Below are 22,454 nucleotides of genomic sequence, written 5' to 3'. Positions count from 1 at the left end.
AGATGGTCAGTGGTCACTTTGGAGTGACCATGAGTGACCAGTGGTTGCCTTTGAGTGACCACTGGTCATTTTACAGTGGCCATGAGTGACCAGGAGTGAGCAGTGGTCACTCTGAGATGGTCAGTGGTCACTTTGGGGTGGCCTGGAGTGGTCAGTGGTCACTTTGAGGTGGTCAAGCTGGCTGGAAGTGACCAGTGGTCACTTTGGGGTGACCTTAGTGTGACCAGTGGTCATTTAGAGTGACCAGGAGTGACCAGTGGTCATTTTGGGGTGGTCAGGAGCAACTATTGGTCACTTTAGACTGACCAGGAGTGACCACTGGTCACTCTGACATGGTCAGTGGTCACTTTGAGGTGATCAGGAGTGATCAGTGGTCACTTTGGAATGAGCAGCAGTGACCAATGGTCACTCTGAGGTGGTCAGTGATGGTCAGTGGTCACTCTGGGTGGTCAGTGGTCACTTTGGGGTGGTCACTGATGGTCAGTGGTGAGCAGTGGTCACTCTGGGCACTCCGTGGTCACTCTGGGGTGCTCAAGATGACCACAAGTGACCAATGGTCGCTCTAGAGGGGTCAGTGGTCACTTCGGGGTGGACAAAGGGGGTCAAGGGTGACCTTGAGGTGGCCGCAGAGTGACCAAGAGTGACCACAGGCGGTCATTGGTGGACACAGAGTGACCACAGGCAGTCATTGGTGGACACAGAGTGACCACAGGTGGTCAGTGGTCACTCTGGAGTGACCACAGGCGGTCATTGGTGGACACAGAGTGACCACAGGCGGTCAGTGGTCACTTTGGAGTGACCACAGGCGGTCAGTGATGGACACAGAGTGACCACGGGTGGTCATTGGTCACTGTGGAGTGACCACAGGCGGTCATTGGTGGACACAGAGTGACCACAGGCGGTCATTGGTCACTTTAGAGTGACCACAGGCGGTCAGTGATGGACACAGAGTGACCACAGGCGGTCATTGGTCAGCAAGAGATGACCAGGAGTGACCACGGCATGGCCAGAGATGGTCAGTGGTCATCAGGGGGGGTCATCGGTGGTCATTGGTCACCAGGGATGGACAATGGGTGACCATGGATGGTCATTGGTGGTCACGGTCACCAAAAATGGACATTGGTGACCATGAATGGTCAGAGATCACCAAATTATGGACACTGGATGACCATGGGTGGTCACTGGTGGCCGTGGTCACCAAGGATGGACACTGGATGATCACGAGTGGTCATTGGTGGTCATTGGTCACCAAGGATGACCATAAATGGTCATAAACAACCAAATTATGGACACTGGGTGACCACGGGTGGTCATTGGTGCTCATTGGTCACCAAGGCTGGACATTGGATGACCACGGGTGGTCACAGATCACCAAGAGATGAACACTGGTGACCATGGATGGTCATTGGTGGCCGTAATCACCAGGAATAGACACTGGATGACCATAAATGGTTGTAGATCACCAAATTATGGACACTGGATGACCACCGGTGGTCATTGATGGCCGTGGTCACCAAGGATGACCATAAACGGTCATAAACCAGCAAATTATGGACACTGCATGACCATGGATGGTCACAGATCACCAAAAGATGGACATTGGATGAGCATAGATGGTCACTGGTGGTCAGTGGTCACCAAGAACGACCATAAATGATCACAGATGACCCCTGGCCACCATGAATGACCATTGTCCTTGTGGTGGGTCAGCAAGGATGGACATTGCTGACCATGGATGGTCATTGGTGGCCATGGTCACCAAAAGATGGACATTGGATGACCATAACTGGTTGTAGATCACCAAATTATGGACATTGGATGACCATGGGTGGCCACAGATCACCAAGAGATGAACAATGGTGACCATGGATGGTCATTGGTGGCCGTAATCACCAAAAGATGGACACTGGATGACCATAAATGGTCAAAAGTCACCAAGGATGGACATTGGATGACCAGAAATGGTCACAGACCACCAAAAGATGGACATTGGATGACCACGGATGGTCACTGGTGGCCACGCCCACCCCAGACGCCGCCGTCTCAGCTGATGTAGACGCGGTGGAAGTCGTGGTCACCAAGAATAAACAATGGGTGACCATGGGTGGTCATTGTCACCAAGGATGGACATTGGTGACCATGGGTGGTCATTGGTAGCCATGGTCACCAGGGATGGACACTGCATGACCATGGGTGGTCACTGGTGGTCATTGGTCACCAAGGATGACCATAAATGGTCATAAACCACCAAATTATGGACATTGGATGACCACGGGTGGTCACAGATCACCAAGAGATGGACAGTGCATGACCATGGATGGTCATTGGTGACCGTAATCACCAGGAATGGACATTGGATGACCAGAAATGGTTGTAGATCACCAAATTATGGACACTGGATGACCACCGGTGGTCATTGGTGGCCGTGGTCACCAAGGATGACCATAAACGGTCATAAACCAGCAAATTATGGACATTGGGTGACCAGAAATGGTCAGAGATCACCAAATTATGGACATTGGATGACCACGGGTGGTCATTGGTGGTCAGTGGTCACCAAGAACGACCATAAATGATCACAGATGACCCCTGGCCACCGTGAATGACCATTGTCCTTGTGGTGGGTCAGCAAGGGTGGACATTGGTGACCATGGATGGTCATTGGTGATCATGGCCACCAAAACATGGACATTGGGTGACCATAAATGGTCAGAGATCACCAAATTATGGACACTGGATGAGCACGGATGGCCATTGGTGGTCATCGGTCACCAAGGATGACCATAAATGATCATAAATTACCAAATTATGGACACTGGATGAGCACGGATGGTCATAGGTGACCACGGATGGTCACTGATGACCACGGATGGTCACTGATGACCACGGATGGTCACCGATGACCACGCCCACCCCAGACGCCGCCGTCTCAGCTGATGTAGACGCGGTGGAAGTCGTGGGCGCCGAAGGCCGCGTTGCACTTGGGGCACTTCCTCTGGCGCGTGTCGTAGCGGCTCTTGACGCACTCGAAGCAGAAGACGTGGAAGCACTTGGTCAGCACCGCGTCCTTCTTGCGCGCGTTGCAGCACGGACACGTCAGCCGCGCCTGCCCGGGGGGACACGCGGTCATTAGTGGTCATCAATGGTCATCAGAGATCACTGAAGGTCATCAATGGTCAAGCAAGGTCATTGAAAGTCATTATTGGTCAACCACGGTCACTGATGGTCATCAGTGGTCAACCAAGGTCATTGAAGGTCATCAATGGTCATTGAAAGTCATCAATGGTCAAGCAAGGTCATTGAAAGTCATCAATGGTCAACCATGGTCGTTAATGGTCATCAATGGTCAATCAAGGTCCTTGAAGGTCATCAATGGTCAACCATGGTCATTAATGGTCACCAATAGTCAACCAAGGTCATCAATGGTCAACCAAAGCCTTAAATGGTCTCCTAATATCATTAATGATCAGCCAAGGTCATTAATGGTCATCAATGATCATCAATGGTCAACCAAGATCATTGAAGGTCATCAGTGGTCAACCATGGTCATTAATGGTCATCAATGGTCATCAATGGTCAGCCGCGCCTGGCCGGAGGGGACACGCGGTCATCGTTGGTCATCAACGGTCATCAGTAGTCATTGAAGGTCATCAACGGTCAACCACGGTCATTGTTGGTCATCAGTGGTCATTGATGGTCACCAATGGTCAACCATAGTCATTGATGGTCACCAACGGTCAACCATAGTCATTGAAGGTCATGAATGGTCATCGATGGCCAACCAAGGTCATTGAAGGTCATCAATGGTCAAGCAAAGTCATTGAAGATCATCAATGGTCAACCAAAATCACTGAAGGTCATCAATGACCATTGAAGGTCATCAATGGTCAACCACAGTCATTAATGGTCATTACCGGTCAACCAAGGCCTTAAATGGTCAATGACAGTCATTAATGGTCACTATTGGTCATCAATGATCAACCAAGGTCATTGAAGTTCATCAATGGTCAACCAAGGTCATTGAAAGTCATCTGTGGTCAACCATGGTCATTAATGGTCATTAATGGTCATCAATGGTCAAGCAAAGCCATTGAAGGTCATCAATGGTCAGCCATGATCATTAATGTTCATTATTGGTCATCAACGGTCATCAATGGTCAGCCGGGCCTGGCCGGAGGGCACACGCGGTCATTGTTGGTCATCAATGGTCATCAATGGTTAACCACAGCCATTAGGGCTCATTAATAGTCATTAGCGGTCAACCAAGATCATTAATAGTCATCAATGGTCAGCCGGGCCTGCCCGGAGGGGACACACGGTCAGCCAAGATCATCAATGGTCATCAGTGGTCATCAAGGGTCATCAATGATCAACCAAGGTCATTGAAGGTCATTGTTGGTCATCAATGGTCATCAGTGGTCACTGAAGGCCATCAATGGTCAACCAAGGCCATTGAAGGTCATCAATGGTCATTATTGGTCATTGAAGGTCATCAATGGACATTGAAGATCATCAATGGTCAACCACAGCCATTAGTGGTCATTAATAGTCATTAGCGGTCAACCAAGGTCATTAATGGTCATCAATGGTCATCAATGGTCAGCCGGGCCTGGCCGGAGGGGACACGCGGTCAGCCAAGATCATTAATGGTCATCAATGGTCAACCACAGTCATCAACGGTCAACCACGGTCATTAATGGTCATTGAAGGTCATCAATGGTCATTAATAGTCAACCAAGACCATTGAAGGTCATCAATGGTCATCAATGGTCATGCAAGATCATTGAAGATCATTAATGGTCAAGCAAAGTCATTATTGGTCATCAATGCTCATTAATGGTCGCCAATAGTCAACCAAGGTCATTAATGGTCATCAATGGTCATTAATGATCAGCCGGGCCTGGCCGGAGGAGACACACGGTCAACCAAGGTCATTAATGATCATCAGTGGCCATTGAAGGTCATCAACGGTCAACCACGGTCATTAACGGTCAACCACAGTCATTAACGGTCAACCACAGTCATTAACGGTCATTGAAGGTCATCAATGGTCAGCCATGCCTGGCTGGAGGGGACACGCGGTCATCGTTGGTCATCAATGGTCATCAGTGGTCATTGAAGGTCATCAATGGTCAAGCAAGGTCATGAACGGTCAACCAAGATCATAAAAAGTCATTAACGGTCAACCTAAACCACTGATGGTCAACTAAAGTCAACAAAGGCCATCAATGGTCAACCAAGGCCATCAACGGTCAACCAAGGTCACCAATGACCAACTGACGTCACTGAAGGTCAGCGGAAACGACCCAAAGTCCCCAAAGCTCCACCCCAGGTCCCAAAAGCTCCTCAAGGTTCCTCGAGATCCCAGAGGGTTCTGGAAGGTCCCGAAAAGTTCTGGAAGGTTCTCGAACCTTCCAGAACCTCCACTCAAGGTTCCCCAAGGTTCCTCGAGGTCCCAGGAGGTTTTCGAAGGTTCCAGAAGCTCCACCCAAGGTTCCTCAAGGTTCCTCGAGGTCCCAAGAGGTCCTGGGTGGTCCCAGGAGACCCCAAAAGGTTCCAAAAGCTCCACTCAAAGTTCCTCAAGATCCCAAGAGATTCTGGAAGGTTCTAAAAGCTCCACTCAAGGTTCCTCGAGGTTCCTTGAGGTCCCAGGAGGTTCTGGAAGGTTCCAGAAGCTGCCAGAAGGTCCTGGAAGTCCCGGAAGGTTCTGGAAGGTTCCAGAACCTCCACTCAAGGTTCCCAGGAGGTTTTGGAAGGTTCCAGAAGCTCCACCCAAGGTTCCCCGAGGTTCCTCAGGGTCCCAAGAGGTCCTGGGAGGTCCCAGGAGACCCCAAAAGGTTCCAGAAGCTCCACCCGAAGTTCCTCAAGGTTCCTCAAGGTCCCAGGAGGTTCTGGAAGATTCCAAAACCTTCACTCAAGGTTCCTCAAGGTTCCTTAAGGTTCCTCGAGGTCCCAGAGGGTTCTGGAAGGTCCCAGAAGCTCCGCCCAAGGTTCCTCAAGGGCCCAAGAGGTTCTGGAAGATTCCAGAAGCTCCACTCGAAGTTCCTCAAGCTCCCAGAAGGTCCTGGAAGGTCCCGGAAGGTTCCAGAAGCTCCACCCAAAGTTCCTCAAGGTCCCAAGAGGTTCTGGGATGTTCCAGAAGCTCCCAGAAGGTCCTGGAAGGTCCCGGAAGGTTCCAGAAGCTCCACCCAAAGTTCCTCAAGGTCCCAAGAGGTTCTGGGAGGTTCCAGAAGCTCCCAGAAGGTCCCGGAAGGTTCTGGAAGGTTCCGGAGGCTCCCAGAAGGTCCTGGAAGGTTCCGGAAGCCCCCACAAGGTCCCGGAAGGTTCCGGAAGCCTCACCCGGTACTCCTTGATCTCCTCCTGCAGGATCTGGTCGGCGTCGGCGTAAACCTCGACCTTGCGCTGCTTCTCCAGCTTCCGGCGCAGCCGCGACAGCTCCTCCTGAAATGGAAAAATTCACCAAAATTCACCAAAATTCACCAAAAAAATCCCAAAAAATTCACCAAAAATTCCCAAAAATGGTCCCAAAAATATCCCAAAAAATTCACCAAAAACTCCCAAAAATGGTCCCAAAAAATTCCTCAAATATGCCCAAAAACGGTCCCAAAAATATCCCAAAATATTCCTCAAAATTTCCCAAAAATATCCCAAAAAATTCCTCAAAAATTCCCCAAAATGGTCCCAAAAATATCTCAAAAAAATTCCTCAGAAATTCCCAAAAACGTCTCCAAGAAAACTCCCAAAATTCCCAAAAATATCCCAAAAAATTCCTCAAAAATTCCCAAAAATGGTTCCAAAAATATCCCAAAAAATTCCTCAAAAATGCCCAACATGGTCCCAAAAATATCCCAAAAAATTCCTCAAAAATTCCCAAAAGCATCTCCAAGAAAATTCCCAAAAGCATCTCCAAGAAAATTCCCAAAAACATCTCCAAGAAAATTCCCAAAATTCCCAAAAAATCCCCTCAAAAAACGCAAAAAAAGTTCCACCGAAAGTCACAAAAATATTTCCAAAGATGTTCCCACAACTGCCCCAAAAATGCCTCAAAAATTAAGAAAAATTCCCCAAAAATCCCACTTAAAAATCCCTCCAAAAATTCCCTTTAAAAACCCTCAAAATTCACTAAAAAAACCCCAAAAATCACCTAAAAAACCCTAAAAACCCCCAAAAAAACCTCAAAAAAATTCTCAAAAAATTCCCAAAAAATTAAAAAAAAACCCACAGCATTTCCAAAATTCCCCAAAAATTCCACTTAAAATTCCCAAAAATTGCCTAAAAGAATCCTCAAAATTCACTGAAAAGTCCCCCAAAAATCACCAAAAAACCCCTAAAAATCCCCAAAAAAACTCTCAAAAAATTCTCTAAAAATTCCCAAAAAATTAAAAAGAAAATAAAACCCACAAAATTTCCAAAATTCCCCAAAAATTCCACTTAAAAATCCCAAAAAATTTCCTAATAAAACCCTCAAAATTACCTAAAAAAACCCCTAAAAATCACAAAAAACCCTCAAAAAATTCTCTAAAAATTGCCAAAAAATTAAAAAGAATAAAACCCACAAAATTTCCAAAATTCCCCAAAAATTCCACTTATAATCCCAAAAATTTCCTAAAAAAACCCTAAAAATCAACTTAAAAAAAACCAAAAATCACCAAAATAACCCTAAAAATCACAAAAAACCCTCAAAAAATTCCCAAAAAATAAATCCCACAAAATTTCCAAAATCCCCCAAAAATTCCATTTTAAAATCCCAAAAGTTTCCTAAAAAAATCTTCAAAATTAACTTAAAAAAACCCCAAAAATCACCAAAAAAGCCCTAAAAATCCCAAAAAGACCCCTCAAAAAATCCTCAAAAAATTCCCAAAAAATTTAACAAAATAAAACACAAAGCTCCCCAAATTTCCCCAAAATTCTGGAACCTTCTCCCACCTGGGCTCTCTTGAGGCTCAGCGACTCCTTGTCCTTGGCCGCCCGGTTCTCGGCCGCGCACACCTGGAGCTCGCGGAGCCGCGCCTGCACGTGCTCGCCCTGCGCCCGCAGGTCCTCCGCCAGCTGGGCGGCCTCCACGGCCTGGAGAAACAGCTCTGTTACACCTGGGATACACCTGGGTTACACCTGGGCACACCTGGAGCTCGCGGAGCCGCGCCTGCACGTGCTCGCCCTGCGCCCGCAGGTCCTCCGCCAGCTGGGCGGCCTCCACAGCCTGGAGAAACAACTCCGTTACTCCTGGGATACACCTGGGTTACACCTGGTTTACCTGAGATACACCTGGGCACACCTTAGTTATCTGGGATACACCTAAGATCCATTTAGACACACCTGAGATACACCTGGACACACGCGGATACACCTGGGATACACCTGTGGTACCTGGGATACACCTGGGTTACACCCAGATACACCTGGCCACTATCTGGATACACCTGAGGTACCTGAGATACACCTGAAATACACCTAAGTTACACCTGGGTTACACCTGGGTGACCTGAGGTATAGCTGGGTACCCCTGAGATACCACCTGGGTTACACCTGAGCACATCTAAGTAACCTGAGATACACCTGGGATACACCTGAGTTACCTGGGTTATACCTGAGTAACCTGAGTTACCTGAGATACACCTGGGTTACACCTGGGTTACACCTGGGTTACACCTGGGCACACCTGGGCACAATCTGGATACACCTGAGTTACCTGAGATACACCTGGGTTACACCTGGGCACACCTGGGATACACCTGAGTAACCTGACATACACCTTGGCACACTTGGGCACACCTGAGATCCATTTAGATACACCTGAGATACACCTGGGCATCCTTAGATACACCTGAGTACACCTGGGCATCCTTAGATACACCTGAGATACACCTGGGTTACACCTGGGTTACACCTGGGTTACACCTGGGTTACCTGAGTCACCTGGGTTACACCTGGGTTACACCTGGGTTACACCTGGGATACACCTGGGTTACACCTGGGATACACCTGGGTGCACCTGGGATACACCTGGGCGCACCTTGGTTATCTGGGATACACCCAAGATCCATTTAGATACACCTGAGATACACCTGGACACACGCGGATACACCTGGGATACACCTGTGGTACCTGGGATACACCTGGGTTACACCCAGATACACCTGGGCACCATCTGGATACACCTGAGGTACCTGAGATACACCTGAAATACACGTGAGTTACACCTGGGTTACACCTGGGCACACCTGGGATACACCTGGGTACAGCTGGGCACAATCTGGATACACCTGAGTTGCCTGAGATACACCCGAAATACACCTGGGTTCCACCTGGGATACACCTGAGTAACCTGACATACACGTGGGTACACCTGGGTTACACCTGGGTACACCTGGGTTACACCTGAGATACACCTGGGCTACACCTGGGCTACACCTGGGTTATACCTGGGCACACCTGGAGCTCGCGGAGCCGCGCCTGCACGTGCTCGCCCTGCGCGCGCAGGTCCTCCGCCAGCTGGGCGGCCTCAACGGCCTGGAATACACCGGGGTTACACCTGGGATACACCTGGGTTACACCTGGTACACCTGAGTAACCTGGGATACACGCGGGATACACCCGGGTACACCTGGGTTACACCTGGGTTACACCTGAGTAACCTGAGGCACACCTGGGTACACCTGGGTTACATGAGATACACCTGGATTACACCTTGGTTACACCTGAGTACACCTGGGCACACCTGGAGCTCGCGGAGCCGCGCCTGCACGTGCTCGCCCTGCGCCCGCAGGTCCTCCGCCAGCTGGGCGGCCTCAACGGCCTGGAGAAACATCTCGGTTACACCTGGGTTACACCTGGGATACACCTGGGCACACCTGGGTTACACCTGAGTTACCTGAGTCACCTGGGTTACACCTGGGTTACCTGAGGTACACCTGGGATACACCTGGGATACACCTGAGGTATCTGACATACACCTGAAATACACCTGGGTTACATCTGGGTTACACCTGAGTTACCTGGGACACCTGAGATACACCTGGGTACACCAGAGTTATCTGGGATACACTTGAGCTACCTGAAATACACCTGGGTTACACCTGGGTTACACCTGGGTACACCTGGGTACACCTGGGCACTATCTCGATACACCTGAGATACACCTGAAGTACCTGAAATACACCTGGGTTACATCTGGGATACACTTGAGTTACCTGGGGTACACCTGGGATACACCTGGATTACACCTGGGCACACCTGGGTTACACCTGGGATACACCTGGGATACACCTGGGATACACCTGGGATACACCTGGGATACACCTGGGCACACCTGGGTTACACCTGGGTTACACCTGGGATACACCTGGGTTATACCTGGGCACACCTGGAGCTCGCGGAGCCGCGCCTGCACGTGCTCGCCCTGCGCGCGCAGGTCCTCCGCCAGCTGGGCGGCCTCCACGGCCTGGAATACACCAGGGATACACCTGAGTAACCTGGGATACACCTGGGTACACCTGGGTTACACCTAGGTACACCTGGGCACTATTTAGATACACCTGAGATACCTGAAATACACCTGGGTTACACCTGGGCACACCTGGGATACACCTGAGTAACCTGACATACACCTGGGCACACTTGGACACACCTAAGGTCCATTTAGATACACCTGAGATACACCTGGGCATCCTTAGATACACCTGGGTTACACCTGAGTAAGCTGGGTTACACCTGGGTTACTCCTGGGTTACACCTGGAGCTCGCGGAGCCGCGCCTGCACGTGCTCGCCCTGCGCACGCAGGTCCTCCGCCAGCTGGGCCGCCTCCACGGCCTGGAATACACCGGGGTTACACCTGGGATACACCTGGGTTACACCTGGGTTACCTGGGATACACCTGGGTTACACCTGGGCACAATCTGGATACACCTGAGTAACCTGACATACACATGGGCACACTTGGGCACAGCTGAGATCCATTTAGATACACCTGAGATACACCTGGGCATCCTCAGATACACCTGAGATACACCTGGGTTACACCTGGGTTACACCTGAGTAACCTGAGATACACCTGGGATACACCTGGGTTACACCTGAGATACACCTGAGATACACCTGGGATACACCTGGGTTACACCTGGGCACACCTGGAGCTCGCGGAGCCGCGCCTGCACGTGCTCGCCCTGCGCCCGCAGGTCCTCCGCCAGCTGGGCGGCCTCCACGGCCTGCAATACACCGGGGTTACACCTGGGATACACCTGGGTTACACCTGTGGTACCTGAGATACACCTGAGATACACCTGGGTTACACCTGGGTTACACCTGGGCACACCTGGAGCTCGCGGAGCCGCGCCTGCACGTGCTCGCCCTGCGCGCGCAGGTCCTCCGCCAGCTGGGCGGCCTCAACGGCCTGGAATACACCGGGGTTACACCTGGGATACACCTGGGTTACACCTGGGCACACCTGGGATACACCTGGGATACACCTGGGTTACACCTGGGATACACCTGGGTACACCTGGGATACCTGGGTTACACCTGGGTACACCTGGGTTACACCTGAGTAACCTGGGTTACACCTGGGTTACACCTGGGTACACCTGGGATATACCTGGGATACACCTGGGTTACACCTGGGGTACACCTGAGTACTATCTGAATACACCTGAGTTACCTGAGATACACCTGGGTACACCTGGGTACACCTGGGATACACCCGAGACACACCGGAGATACACCTGGGATACACCTGAGATACACCTGGGTACACCTGGGTTACACCTGGGATACACCTGGGTACACCTGAGTTACCTGGGATACCTGAGATACACCTGGGTTACACCGGGGTACACCAGAGTTACCTGGGCTACACCTGGGCACACCTAAACCTATTTGAAACACACCTGAAATACACCTGAGCACACCTGGGCACACCTGGGCACTATCTGGATACACCTGAGTTACCTCAGATACACCTGAGACACACCTGAGATACACCTGGGCACACCTGGAACACACTTGGGCACAGCTGAGATCCATTTAGATACACCTGGGATACACCTGGGATACACAGGGGTTACCTGAGATACACCTGGGTTACACCTGAAGTATCCGAGATACACCTGAGTTACCTGAAATACACCTGGGATACCCCTGGGGACACACCTGAACACACCTGGTCACACCCGTGCACCTCTGGGGACACCTGGAACACCTGAGACCCACCTGAGACCCACCCAGACACACCTGGGACACACCTGAATACACCTGAACACACCTCTGTCACACCTGTGACACATTTGACACACCTGGGGGTACCTGGGACACACCTGAGACCCACTCGGTCCCACCTGGGACCCACCCAGACACACCTGGGCACACCTGGGCACACCTGAATATACCTGAACACACCTGGGCACACCCGGGACCCACCCAGACACACCTGGGGACACCTGTGCCACACCTGAACACACCTGGGACCCACCCAGACACACCTGGGCACACCTGGGGACACCTGGGGACACACCTGTGACACACCTGAGCACACCTGAACACACCTGTGTCACACCTGGGCACACCTGTGTCACACCTGTGTCACACCTGTCCCCCCTCACCTTCCTCTTGTGCAGCTCCAGGGCCCGCGAGCGCAGGCTCAGCTCACCTGGGGACACACCTGTGACACACCTGGGCACACCTGGACACACCTGTGTCACACCTGGGCACACACCTGGGCACACCCAGACACACCTGGGACACACCCAAACACACCTGTGACACACCTGGGCACACCTGGGGGCACCTGTGACACAACTGGGGCTACCTAAGACACACCTGTGACACACCTGGGGACACCTGGGCACACCTGGGACCCACCCAGACACACCTGTGTCACACCTGAAAACACCTGGGGACACCTGGGACACACCTGGGTTACATTGGGTGACATTAGGGCACACCTGTGTCACACCTGTGTCACACCTGTCCCCACCTGTCCCCCCTCACCTTCCTCTTGTGCAGCTCGAGGGCCTGCGAGCGCAGGCTCAGCTCACCTGGGGACACACCTGTGTCACACCTGGGCACACCTGGGGACACCTGGACACACCTGAGCACACCTGGGGACACCTGGGACACCTGATACCCACCTAGGACCCACCCAGACACACCTGGGCACACCTGGGCACAGCTGGGCACACCTGTGACACACCCAGACACACCTGGTCACACCTGGTGACACCTGGTCACACCCAAACACACCTGTGACACACCTGGGCACACCTGAACACGCCTGGGGACACCTGTGACACACCTGGGTTACATTGGGTGACATTTGGGCACACCTGGGACACACCTGGGACTATCTAGGGCACACCTGGGCACACCTGGGACCTACCTGAATATACCTGAACACACCTGGGCACCCCTGGGACCCACCCAGACACACCTGGGACACACCTGGTCACACCTGTGTCACACCTGTCCCCCTCACCTTCCTCTTGTGCAGCTCCAGGGCCTGCGAGCGCAGGCTCAGCTCACCTGGGACACACCTGGGACACACCTGGGCACACCTGGGCACACCTGTGTCACACCTGGGCACACCTGGGACACACCTGGGCACACCTGGGACACATCTGAGGCTACTTAGGACACACCTGTGACACACCTGAGCACACCTGGGGACACCTGGGGACACACCTGGTCACACCTGAACACACCTGAGCGCACCTGTGTCACACCTGTCCCCACCTGCCCCCCTCACCTTCCTCTTGTGCAGCTCCAGGGCCTGCGAGCGCAGGCTCAGCTCACCTGGGACACACCTGTGACACACCTGGGCATACCTGGACACACCTGGGACACATCTGGGGGTACCTAGGACGTACCTGTGCCACACCTGGGCACACCTGGGCACACCTGTCCCCACCTGTGTCACACCCGTCCCCCCCTCACCTTCCTCTTGTGCAGCTCCAGGGCCTGCGAGCGCAGGCTCAGCTCACCTGGGGACACACCTGTGACACACCTGAACACACCTGGGCACACCTGGGACCCACCCAGACACACCTGGGCACACCTGGGCACACCTGTGTCACACCCGTCCCCCCTCACCTTCCTCTTGTGCAGCTCCAGTGCCTGCGAGCGCAGGCTCAGCTCACCTGGGGACACACCTGGGCACACCTGTGACACACCTGTGTCACACCTGGGCACACCTGAACACACCTGAACACACCTGTGTCACACCTGTCCCCCCTCACCTTCCTCTTGTGCAGCTCGAGGGCCTGCGAGCGCAGGCTCAGCTCACCTGGGGACACACCTGTGACACACCTGGGGACACCTGAACACCCTGTGTCACACCTGAGCACCTCTGGGGACACCTGGGACACACCTGGACACACTTGGGCACACCTGGGCACACCTGGCACCCACCCAGACACACCTGTGTCACACCTGTCCCCCCTCACCTTCCTCTTGTGCAGCTCCAGGGCCTGCGAGCGCAGGCTCAGCTCCTTCTCCACCGCGCCCAGGGCGCTCTGCAGGCCCCGCTCCTTCTCCTCCAGCTTCTGCACCACCTGCAGCTGCGCCTCCACCTGCGGGAACCGGTAATTAATCACTAATTAATTAATGATCAGCGAAATCGGGGTGGTAATAGGTGAAAAAACGGAGTTTCTAGGTGAAATTAAGGAATTATTAGCCGATTATTAGAGCTAATGAGGGTCTGATAGGTCTTTTTGGGTCCTGCTCCACCTGCAGCTGCCCCTCTACCTGCGGGAGCCATTAATTAATCACTAATTAATTAATGATCATCGAAATCGGGGCGGTAATAGGCGAAAAACCGGCGTTTCTAGGTGAAATTACGGGATTATTAGCCAATTATTAGAACTAATGAAGGCCTGATTGATCTTTTTAGGTTCCTGCTCCACCTGCAGCTGCGCCTCCACCTGTGGGAACCATTAATTAATCACTAATTAATTAATAATCAGCGAAATCGGGGCGGTAATAGGCGAAAAAACGGCATTTCTAGGTAAAATGAGGGGGTTATTAGTCAATTATTAGAGTTAATGAAGGTCTGATCCTTCTCCTCCAGCTTCTGCACCACCTGCAGCTGCGCGAGCCGGTAATTAATCACTAATTAATGTATAATTAGCGAAATCGGGGTGGTAATAGGTGAAAAAACGGCGTTTCTAGGTGAAATTAGGGAGTTATTAGCAAATTATTAGAGCTAATGAGGGTCTGATAAGTCTTTTTGGGTCCTGATCCACCTGCAGCTGCGCCTTCCACCTGCGGGAACCATTAATTAATCGCTAATTAATTAATAATCAGCAAAATCCGGGCGGCAATAGGCAAAAAAATGGCGTTTCTAGGTGAAATTAGGGGGTTATTAGCCAATTATTAGAGCTAATGAGGACCTGATGGGTCTTTTTGGGTCCTGCTCCACCTGCAGCTGTGCCTCCACCTGCGGGAGCCATTAATTAATTACTAATTAATTAATAATCAGCGAAATCGGGGTGGTAATAGGTGAAAAAACGGCGTTTCTAGGTGAAATTAGGGGGTTATTAGCCAATTATTAGAGCTAATGAGAACCTGATTGGTCTTCTTGGGTTCTGCTCCACCTGCAGCTGCACCTCCCCCTGCCAAAACCACCAATTAATCACTAATTAATTAATAATTAGCCAAACTGGGGTGGTAATAGGCAAAAAACGCTGCATTTCTAGCCAATATTAAGGGATTATTAACCAATTATTAGCGCAAAATTAAGCAATTATTAGCCTATTATTAGCACTAATGAGGGCCTGATTGGTCTTTTTGGGTCCTGCTCCACCTGCAAGAGCCATTAATTAATTAGTAATTAATCCCTAATTAATGAAATCCGGCCATTAGTAGCTGAAGTAACGACCATTCTAGCCACAATTAAATAACTAATAATTAATAATTAATAATTAATAATTAATGAGCTTCTCAGGGCTCACCTGTGCCTTGAGGGCCAGCACCTGCTCGGCCAGCTGATAAATGGGCATTAAATCACTAATAAATGCTATTAATAACTAATAAGTAGCTATTAATGGCTAACAGAATCTAATTAATATTAATTAATTAATAATTAATGACCTTTTCGGGGCCTCACCTGTGCTTTGAGGGCCAGCACCTGCTCGGCCAGCTCATTAATGGGCATTAAATCACTAATAAATGCTATTAATAACTAATAAATAGCTATTAATGGCTAACAGAAAATAATTAATCTTAATTAATTAATAATTAATGACTTTTTTGGGGCCTCACCTGTGCCTTGAGGGCCAGCACCTGCTCGGCCAGCTCATTAATGGGTATTAAATCACCAATAATCTCTATTAATAACTAATAAGTAGCTATTAATGGCCAACAGAATCTAATTAATATTAATTAATTAATAATTAATGACTCTTTCGGGGCCTCACCTGTGCCTTGAGGGCCAGCACCTGCTTGGCCAGCTGATTAATGGATATTAAATCACCAATAAGCTCTATTAATAACTAATAAGTAGCTATTAATGGCTAACAGAATCTAACTAATATTAATTAATTAATTATTAATGACCTTCTTGGGGCCTCACCTGTGCCTTGAGGGCCAGCACCTGCTCGGCCAGCTCATTAATGGGCATTAGATCACTAATAAACTCTATTAATAACTAATAAATAGCTATTAACGGCTAACAGAACCTAATTAATATTGATTAATTAATAATTAATGAACTTTTCGGGGCCTCACCTGTGCCTTGAGGCCCAGCACCTGCTCGGCCAGCTCATTAATGGGCATTAAATCACTAATAAACTCTATTAATAACTAATAAGTAGCTATTAATGGCTAACAGAATCTAATTAATAGTCATTAATTAATAATTAATGACTTTTTTGGGGCCTCACCTGTGCCTTGAGGGCCAGCACCTGCTCGGCCAGGTCATTAATGGCCATTAAATCACCAATAAATCCTATTAATAACTAATAAGCAGCTATTAATGGCTAACAAAATCTAATAAATATTAATTAATTCATAATTAACGACCTTTTCCAGGCCTGACCTGTGCCTTGAGGGCCAGCACCTGCTCGGCCAGCTGATAAATAGGTATTAAATCACTAATAAACTCTATTAATAAGTAGCTATTAATGGCTAACAGAATCTAATTAATACTAATAATTCATATTTAATGACCTTTTCTGGGCTTAACCTGTGCCTTGAGGGCCAGCACCTGCTCGGCCAGCTGATAAATAAGTATTAAATCACTAATAAACTCTATTAATAACTAATAAATAGCTATTAATGGCTAACAGAATCTAATTAATCCTAATTTATAAGTAATTACTGACTTTTTTGGGACCTCACCTGTGCCTTGAAGGGCAGCACCTGCTCGGCCAGCTGATAAATGGGTATTAAATCACTAATACACTCTATTAATAACTAATAAATAGCTATTAATGGCTGACAGAACCTAGTTAATATTAATTAATTTAAAATTAATTACTTTTTCAGGGCCTCACCTGTGCTTTGAGGGCCAGCACCTGCTCGGCCAGCTCATAAAAGGGTATTAAATCACTAATAAGCGCTATTAATAACTAATAAATAGCTATTAATGGCTAACAGAACCTAATTAATATTAATTAATTAATAATTACTGAACTTTTCGGGGCCTCACCTGTGCCTTGAGGGCCAGCACCTCCTCAGCCAGCTCATTAATGAGTATTAAATCACCAATAAACTCTATTAATACAAGTAGCTATTAATAGCTAACAGAATCTAATTCATATTAATTAATTAATAACTAATGACTCTTTCAGGGCCTCACCTGCACCTTGAGGGCCACCACCTGCTCGGCCAGCTCATTAATGGGTATTAAATCACCAAAAAACTCTATTAATAACTAATAAGTAGCTATTAACGGCTAACAGAATCTAATTAATATTCATTAACTAATAACTAATGACCTTTTCGGGGCCTCACCTGTGCCTTGAGGGCCAGCACCTGCTCGGCCAGCTGATAAATGGGTATTAAATCACTAATAAACTCTATTAATAACTAATAGGTAGCTATTAACGGCTAACAGAATCTAATTAATATTAATTAATTAATAATTAATGACCTTTACGGGGCCTCACCTGTGCCTTGAGGGCCAGCACCTGCTCAGCCAGCTGATGAGTGGATATTAAATCACTAATAAACGCTATTAAAAACTAATAAGCAGCTATTAATAGCTAACAGAACCTAATTAATATTAATTAATTATTAATTAATGACCTTCTTGGGGCCTCACCTGTGCCTTGAGGGTCAGCACCTGCTCGGCCAGCTGATAAATGGGTATTAAATCACCAATAAACTCTATTAATAACTAATAAATAGCTATTAACGGCCAACAGAACCTAATTAATAGTGATTAATTAATAATTAATGAGCTTTTCGGGGCCTCACCTGTGCCTTGAGGGCCAGCACCTGCTCGGCCAGGTCATTAAATCACCAATAAATCCTATTAATAACTAATATGTAGCTATTAATGGAGACATAATATAATTAATATTAATTAATTAATAATTAATGACCTTTTTGGGGCCTCACCTGTGCCTTGAGGGCCAGCACCTGCTCGGCCAGCTGATAAATCGGTATTAAATCACTAATAAACTCTATTAATAACTAATAAATAGCTATTAATAGCTAACAGAATCTAGTTAATATTAATTAATTAATAATTAATGACCTTTTTGGGGCCTCACCTGTGCCTTGAGGGCCAGCACCTGCTCGGCCAGCTCGTCCTTCTCCTCGCGCAGCAGTTTGTGGATCTGGTTGGCCTTGATGCGCTCCGACATCAGCTTGAAGTTGGCGTCGTCCTTCTCGCGCAGCTGCTGCAGCAGCCGCAGGTTCTGCTCCTGCATGTCCTCGAAGGCCTGGCCCGTCACGTCCATCTCCGACAGCAGCGCCTCCTCCTCCTGCGGTAACGGCAAGATGGCCGCCGTCAGCGGATGGGATAACCCAGAGAAACAAGATGGCCGATGCGAGGACATATAACCCAAAGAGACAAGATGGCCGTCATGAAATCATATAATAACCCAAAGAGACAAGATGGCCACCGTCAGCAGAAGGGATAACCCAGAGAGACAAGATGACCGCCGTCAGCGGAAGGGATAACCCAGAGAGACAAGATGGCTGCCATCAGTAGACAAAATAACCCAGAGAGACAAGATGGCTGCCATCAGTAGATAGAATAACCCAGAGAGACAAGATGGCCGACACGAGGACATATAACCCAAAGAGACAAGATGGCCGCCATCAGCAGAAGGGATAACCCAGAGAGACAAGATGGCCGCCATGACGTGATACAATCAACCGGAGAGACAAGATGGCCGCCATGAAATCATATAATAACCCAAAGAAACAAGATGGCTGCCACGAGGTGATGCAATAACCCAGAGACACAAGATGGCTGCCGTCGGCAGATGGAGTGACTCAGAGAGACAATATGGCCGCCATCAACGAATGGAATAACCCAGAGAGACAAGATGGCCGCCATCGGTGGATGGAGTCACCCAGATAGACAAGATGGCCGATATGACAACACATAACCCAAAAAGACAAGATGGCCGCCATCAGCAGATGGAATAAAGCAGAGAGACAAGATGGCCACCGTGAGAGGATACAACAACCCATAGAGACAAGATGGCCGCCGTAAGCAGACAGAATGACCCAGAAAGACAAGATGGCTGCCGTCAGCACACAGAATGACTCAGAAAGACAAGATGGCCGCCGTCAGCGGATAGAGTGGCCCAGAGAGACAAGATGGCCACCATGAGGTGATGCAATAACCCAGAGAGACAAGATGGCCGCCATGAGTTCATATAGTAACCCCCAGAAAAAAGATGGCTGCCACGAGGTGATGCAATAACCCAGAAAAACAAGATGGTGCCATGAGATCATATAATACCGCAAAGAGACAAGATGGCTGCCATGAGGTGATGCAATAACCTAGAGAGACAAGATGGCCGCCGTAAGCAGATGAAGTGACCCAGAGAGACAAGATGGCCGCCACGAGATGATGCAATAACTCAGAAACACAAGATGGCCGCCATGAGGTGATGCAATAACCCAGAGAGACAAGATGGCCGCCGTAAGCAGATGGAATGACCTAAAGAGACAAGATGGCTGCCATGATGTGATGCAATAACCCAGAGTGACAAAATGGCCACCATGAGGTGATGCAATCACCCATAGAGACAAGATGGCTGCCGTCGGCGGATGGAGTGACCCAGAGAGACAAGATGGCCTCCATCAGTAGATAGAATGACCCAGAGACACAAGATGGCCGACATGAGGTGATACAATAACCCAGAGAGATAAGACGGCTGCCATGAGGTAATGCAGTAACCCATAGAGACAAGATGGCTGCCACGAGATGATGATATAACCCATAAAGACAAGATGGCCACCACGAGATGATAATATAACCCATAGAGACAAGATGGCCGCCGTCAGCAGATGGAATAACCCAGAAAAACAAGATGGCTGCCATGAAGTGATGCAATAACGCAGAGAGACAAGATGGCCGCCGTAAGCAGATGGAGTGAACCAGAGAGACAAGATGGCCGCCATGAGATGATGCAATAACTCAGAAACACAAGATGGCCCCCGTGAGGTGATGCAATAACCCATAGAGACAAGATGGCCACCAACAGCGAATGGGACAAGATGGCCGCCATCACTAGCCGTGGGTTATTACATCACCTCATGGCGGCCATCTTGTCTCTGTCAGTTATTGTATCCCAGGTGTTCCCAAGTAACCCCAAATCCCCATTTTACACCCTAAAATCCGCATTTTTCACCCAAATTTCACCGGGTTTTTTGGGTTCATCCCCTCCCAGCCATGCCCAGCTGTGCCAGCTGTGCACAGGTACTTCCAAAATTCCCATTTTTCACCCCAAAATCCCTATTTTTCACCCCAAATCCTCATTTTTCACCCGAATTTCACGGGGTTTTTTGCGTCCATCCCCTCCCAGCCGTGCCCAGCTGTGCCAGCTGTGCCCAGGTGTGCCCAGCTGTGCCCAATATCCCATTTTTCACCGATTTTTCCCCAATTCTTCCCATTTTTTTTTCTCATTTTATCCCTCCCAGCTGTGCCCAGGTAACCCAAAAAATCCCCATTTTCCACCCCAAAATCCCCATTTTTCACCCAAATTTCACGGGGTTTTTTGTGTCCATCCCCTCCCAGCCGTGCCCAGCCGTGCCCAGGTGTGCCAGCTGTGCCCAGATAACCCAAAATCCCCATTTTTAACCCCAAAAATCTCTATTTTCCACCCCAAAATCCTCATTTTTCACCCAAATTTCACGGGGTTTTTTTTGTCCATCCCCTCCCAGCTGTGCCCAGCTGTGCCCAGCTGTGCCATAAAATCCCAATTTTCCCCGATTTTTCCCCAATTTTTCCCATTTTTTTTTCTCATTTTATTCCTCCCAGGTGTGCCCAGGTAACCCCAAATCCCCATTTTTCACCCCAAAATCCCCATTTTTCACCCAAATTTCACGGGGTTTTTTGCATTTATCCCCTCCCATCCATGCCCAGGTGTGCCCAGGTGTGCCCAGGTGTGCCCGGGTGTGCCCCCAGGTGTGCCCTCACCTGCTTGGTGGCCGCCAGCCTCCTCTGCAGGTGCTCGATCTGCTCCTCGCTCATCCTCAGCCTCCTCAGCGCCTCCTCGTCCGCCAACTTCTTGGACTCGCGGCGCTCGCGCTCCTCCAGCTCCCGCCAGCGGCACCGCAGCTCCTCCAGCTAATCAATTAATTGGTAATTAATTAGTATTTAATAAATTATTATTTATTTGTCATTGTTCAATTATTGACCCATAGGAATGAATGGAAGAGTTTGGACTCGCGGCGCTCGCGCTCCTCCAGCTCCCGCCAGCAGCACCGCAGCTGCTCCAGCTCATTAATTAATCATTAATTAATCGTTAATTAATAATTTATTAATAATTTATTAGTCATTGTTCAGTTATTAGCTCATAGGAAAGAATGGATAATCTTGGATTTGCGGCGCTCCCGCTCCTGCAGCTCATTAATTATTGCTAATTAATTGGTAATTAATAAACTATTAATGATTTATTAGTCATTGTTCAGTTATAAACCCATAGGAATGAATGGGAGAGTTTGGACTCCTCCAGCTCCCGCCAGCGGCACCGCAGCTCCTCCAGCTCACTAATTAATCATTAATTTACAACTTATTATTTATTTATTAGCCATTGTTCAATTATTAGCCCATAGGAATGAATGGAAAATCTTGGACTCGTGGCGCTCGCGCTCCTCCAGCGAAACCACATTTATTCCATCTCATTAATTAATCGTTAACTATTAACTTATTATTTATTTATTAGTCATTGTTCAGTTACTAGCCCATAGGAATAAATGGAAGATTTATTATTAATTTATTAATCATTGTTCAATTATTAACCCATAGGAATGAATGGGAGATCCTGGACTCCTCCAG

General features: G+C 48.9%; 1 protein-coding gene across 3 annotated transcripts in view; it reads right to left on the bottom strand.

Annotated features, from left to right (window-relative positions):
* Positions 1-1,124: 1,124 nt before the first annotated feature.
* RNF40 (ring finger protein 40) overlaps positions 1,125-22,454 on the bottom strand; it is a 38,992-nt gene continuing 17,662 nt past the window's right edge. The window contains exons 8-13 of one of the 3 annotated variants that reach the window (XM_074558222.1): positions 21,594-21,743; positions 18,706-18,918; positions 14,434-14,559; positions 7,927-8,067; positions 6,340-6,441; positions 1,125-3,106 (exon numbers count right to left, since the gene is read on the bottom strand). In XM_074558222.1, the coding sequence (XP_074414323.1) occupies positions 2,930-3,106; positions 6,340-6,441; positions 7,927-8,067; positions 14,434-14,559; positions 18,706-18,918; positions 21,594-21,743 (909 nt within the window). In that variant the 3' untranslated portion in view covers positions 1,125-2,929. Of the gene's footprint in view, positions 3,107-6,339; positions 6,442-7,926; positions 8,068-11,040; positions 11,206-11,270; positions 11,391-14,433; positions 14,560-18,705; positions 18,919-21,593; positions 21,744-22,454 lie in introns of those variants that run through there. The other 2 variants (XM_074558223.1, XM_074558224.1) reach the window with 2 other exon arrangements.

Source organism: Zonotrichia albicollis, chromosome 24 (genome assembly GCF_047830755.1).
Source record: "Zonotrichia albicollis isolate bZonAlb1 chromosome 24, bZonAlb1.hap1, whole genome shotgun sequence".
Classification (NCBI taxonomy): Eukaryota; Metazoa; Chordata; class Aves; order Passeriformes; family Passerellidae; genus Zonotrichia; species Zonotrichia albicollis.
This window is presented reverse-complemented; position numbering and strand designations above follow the sequence as displayed.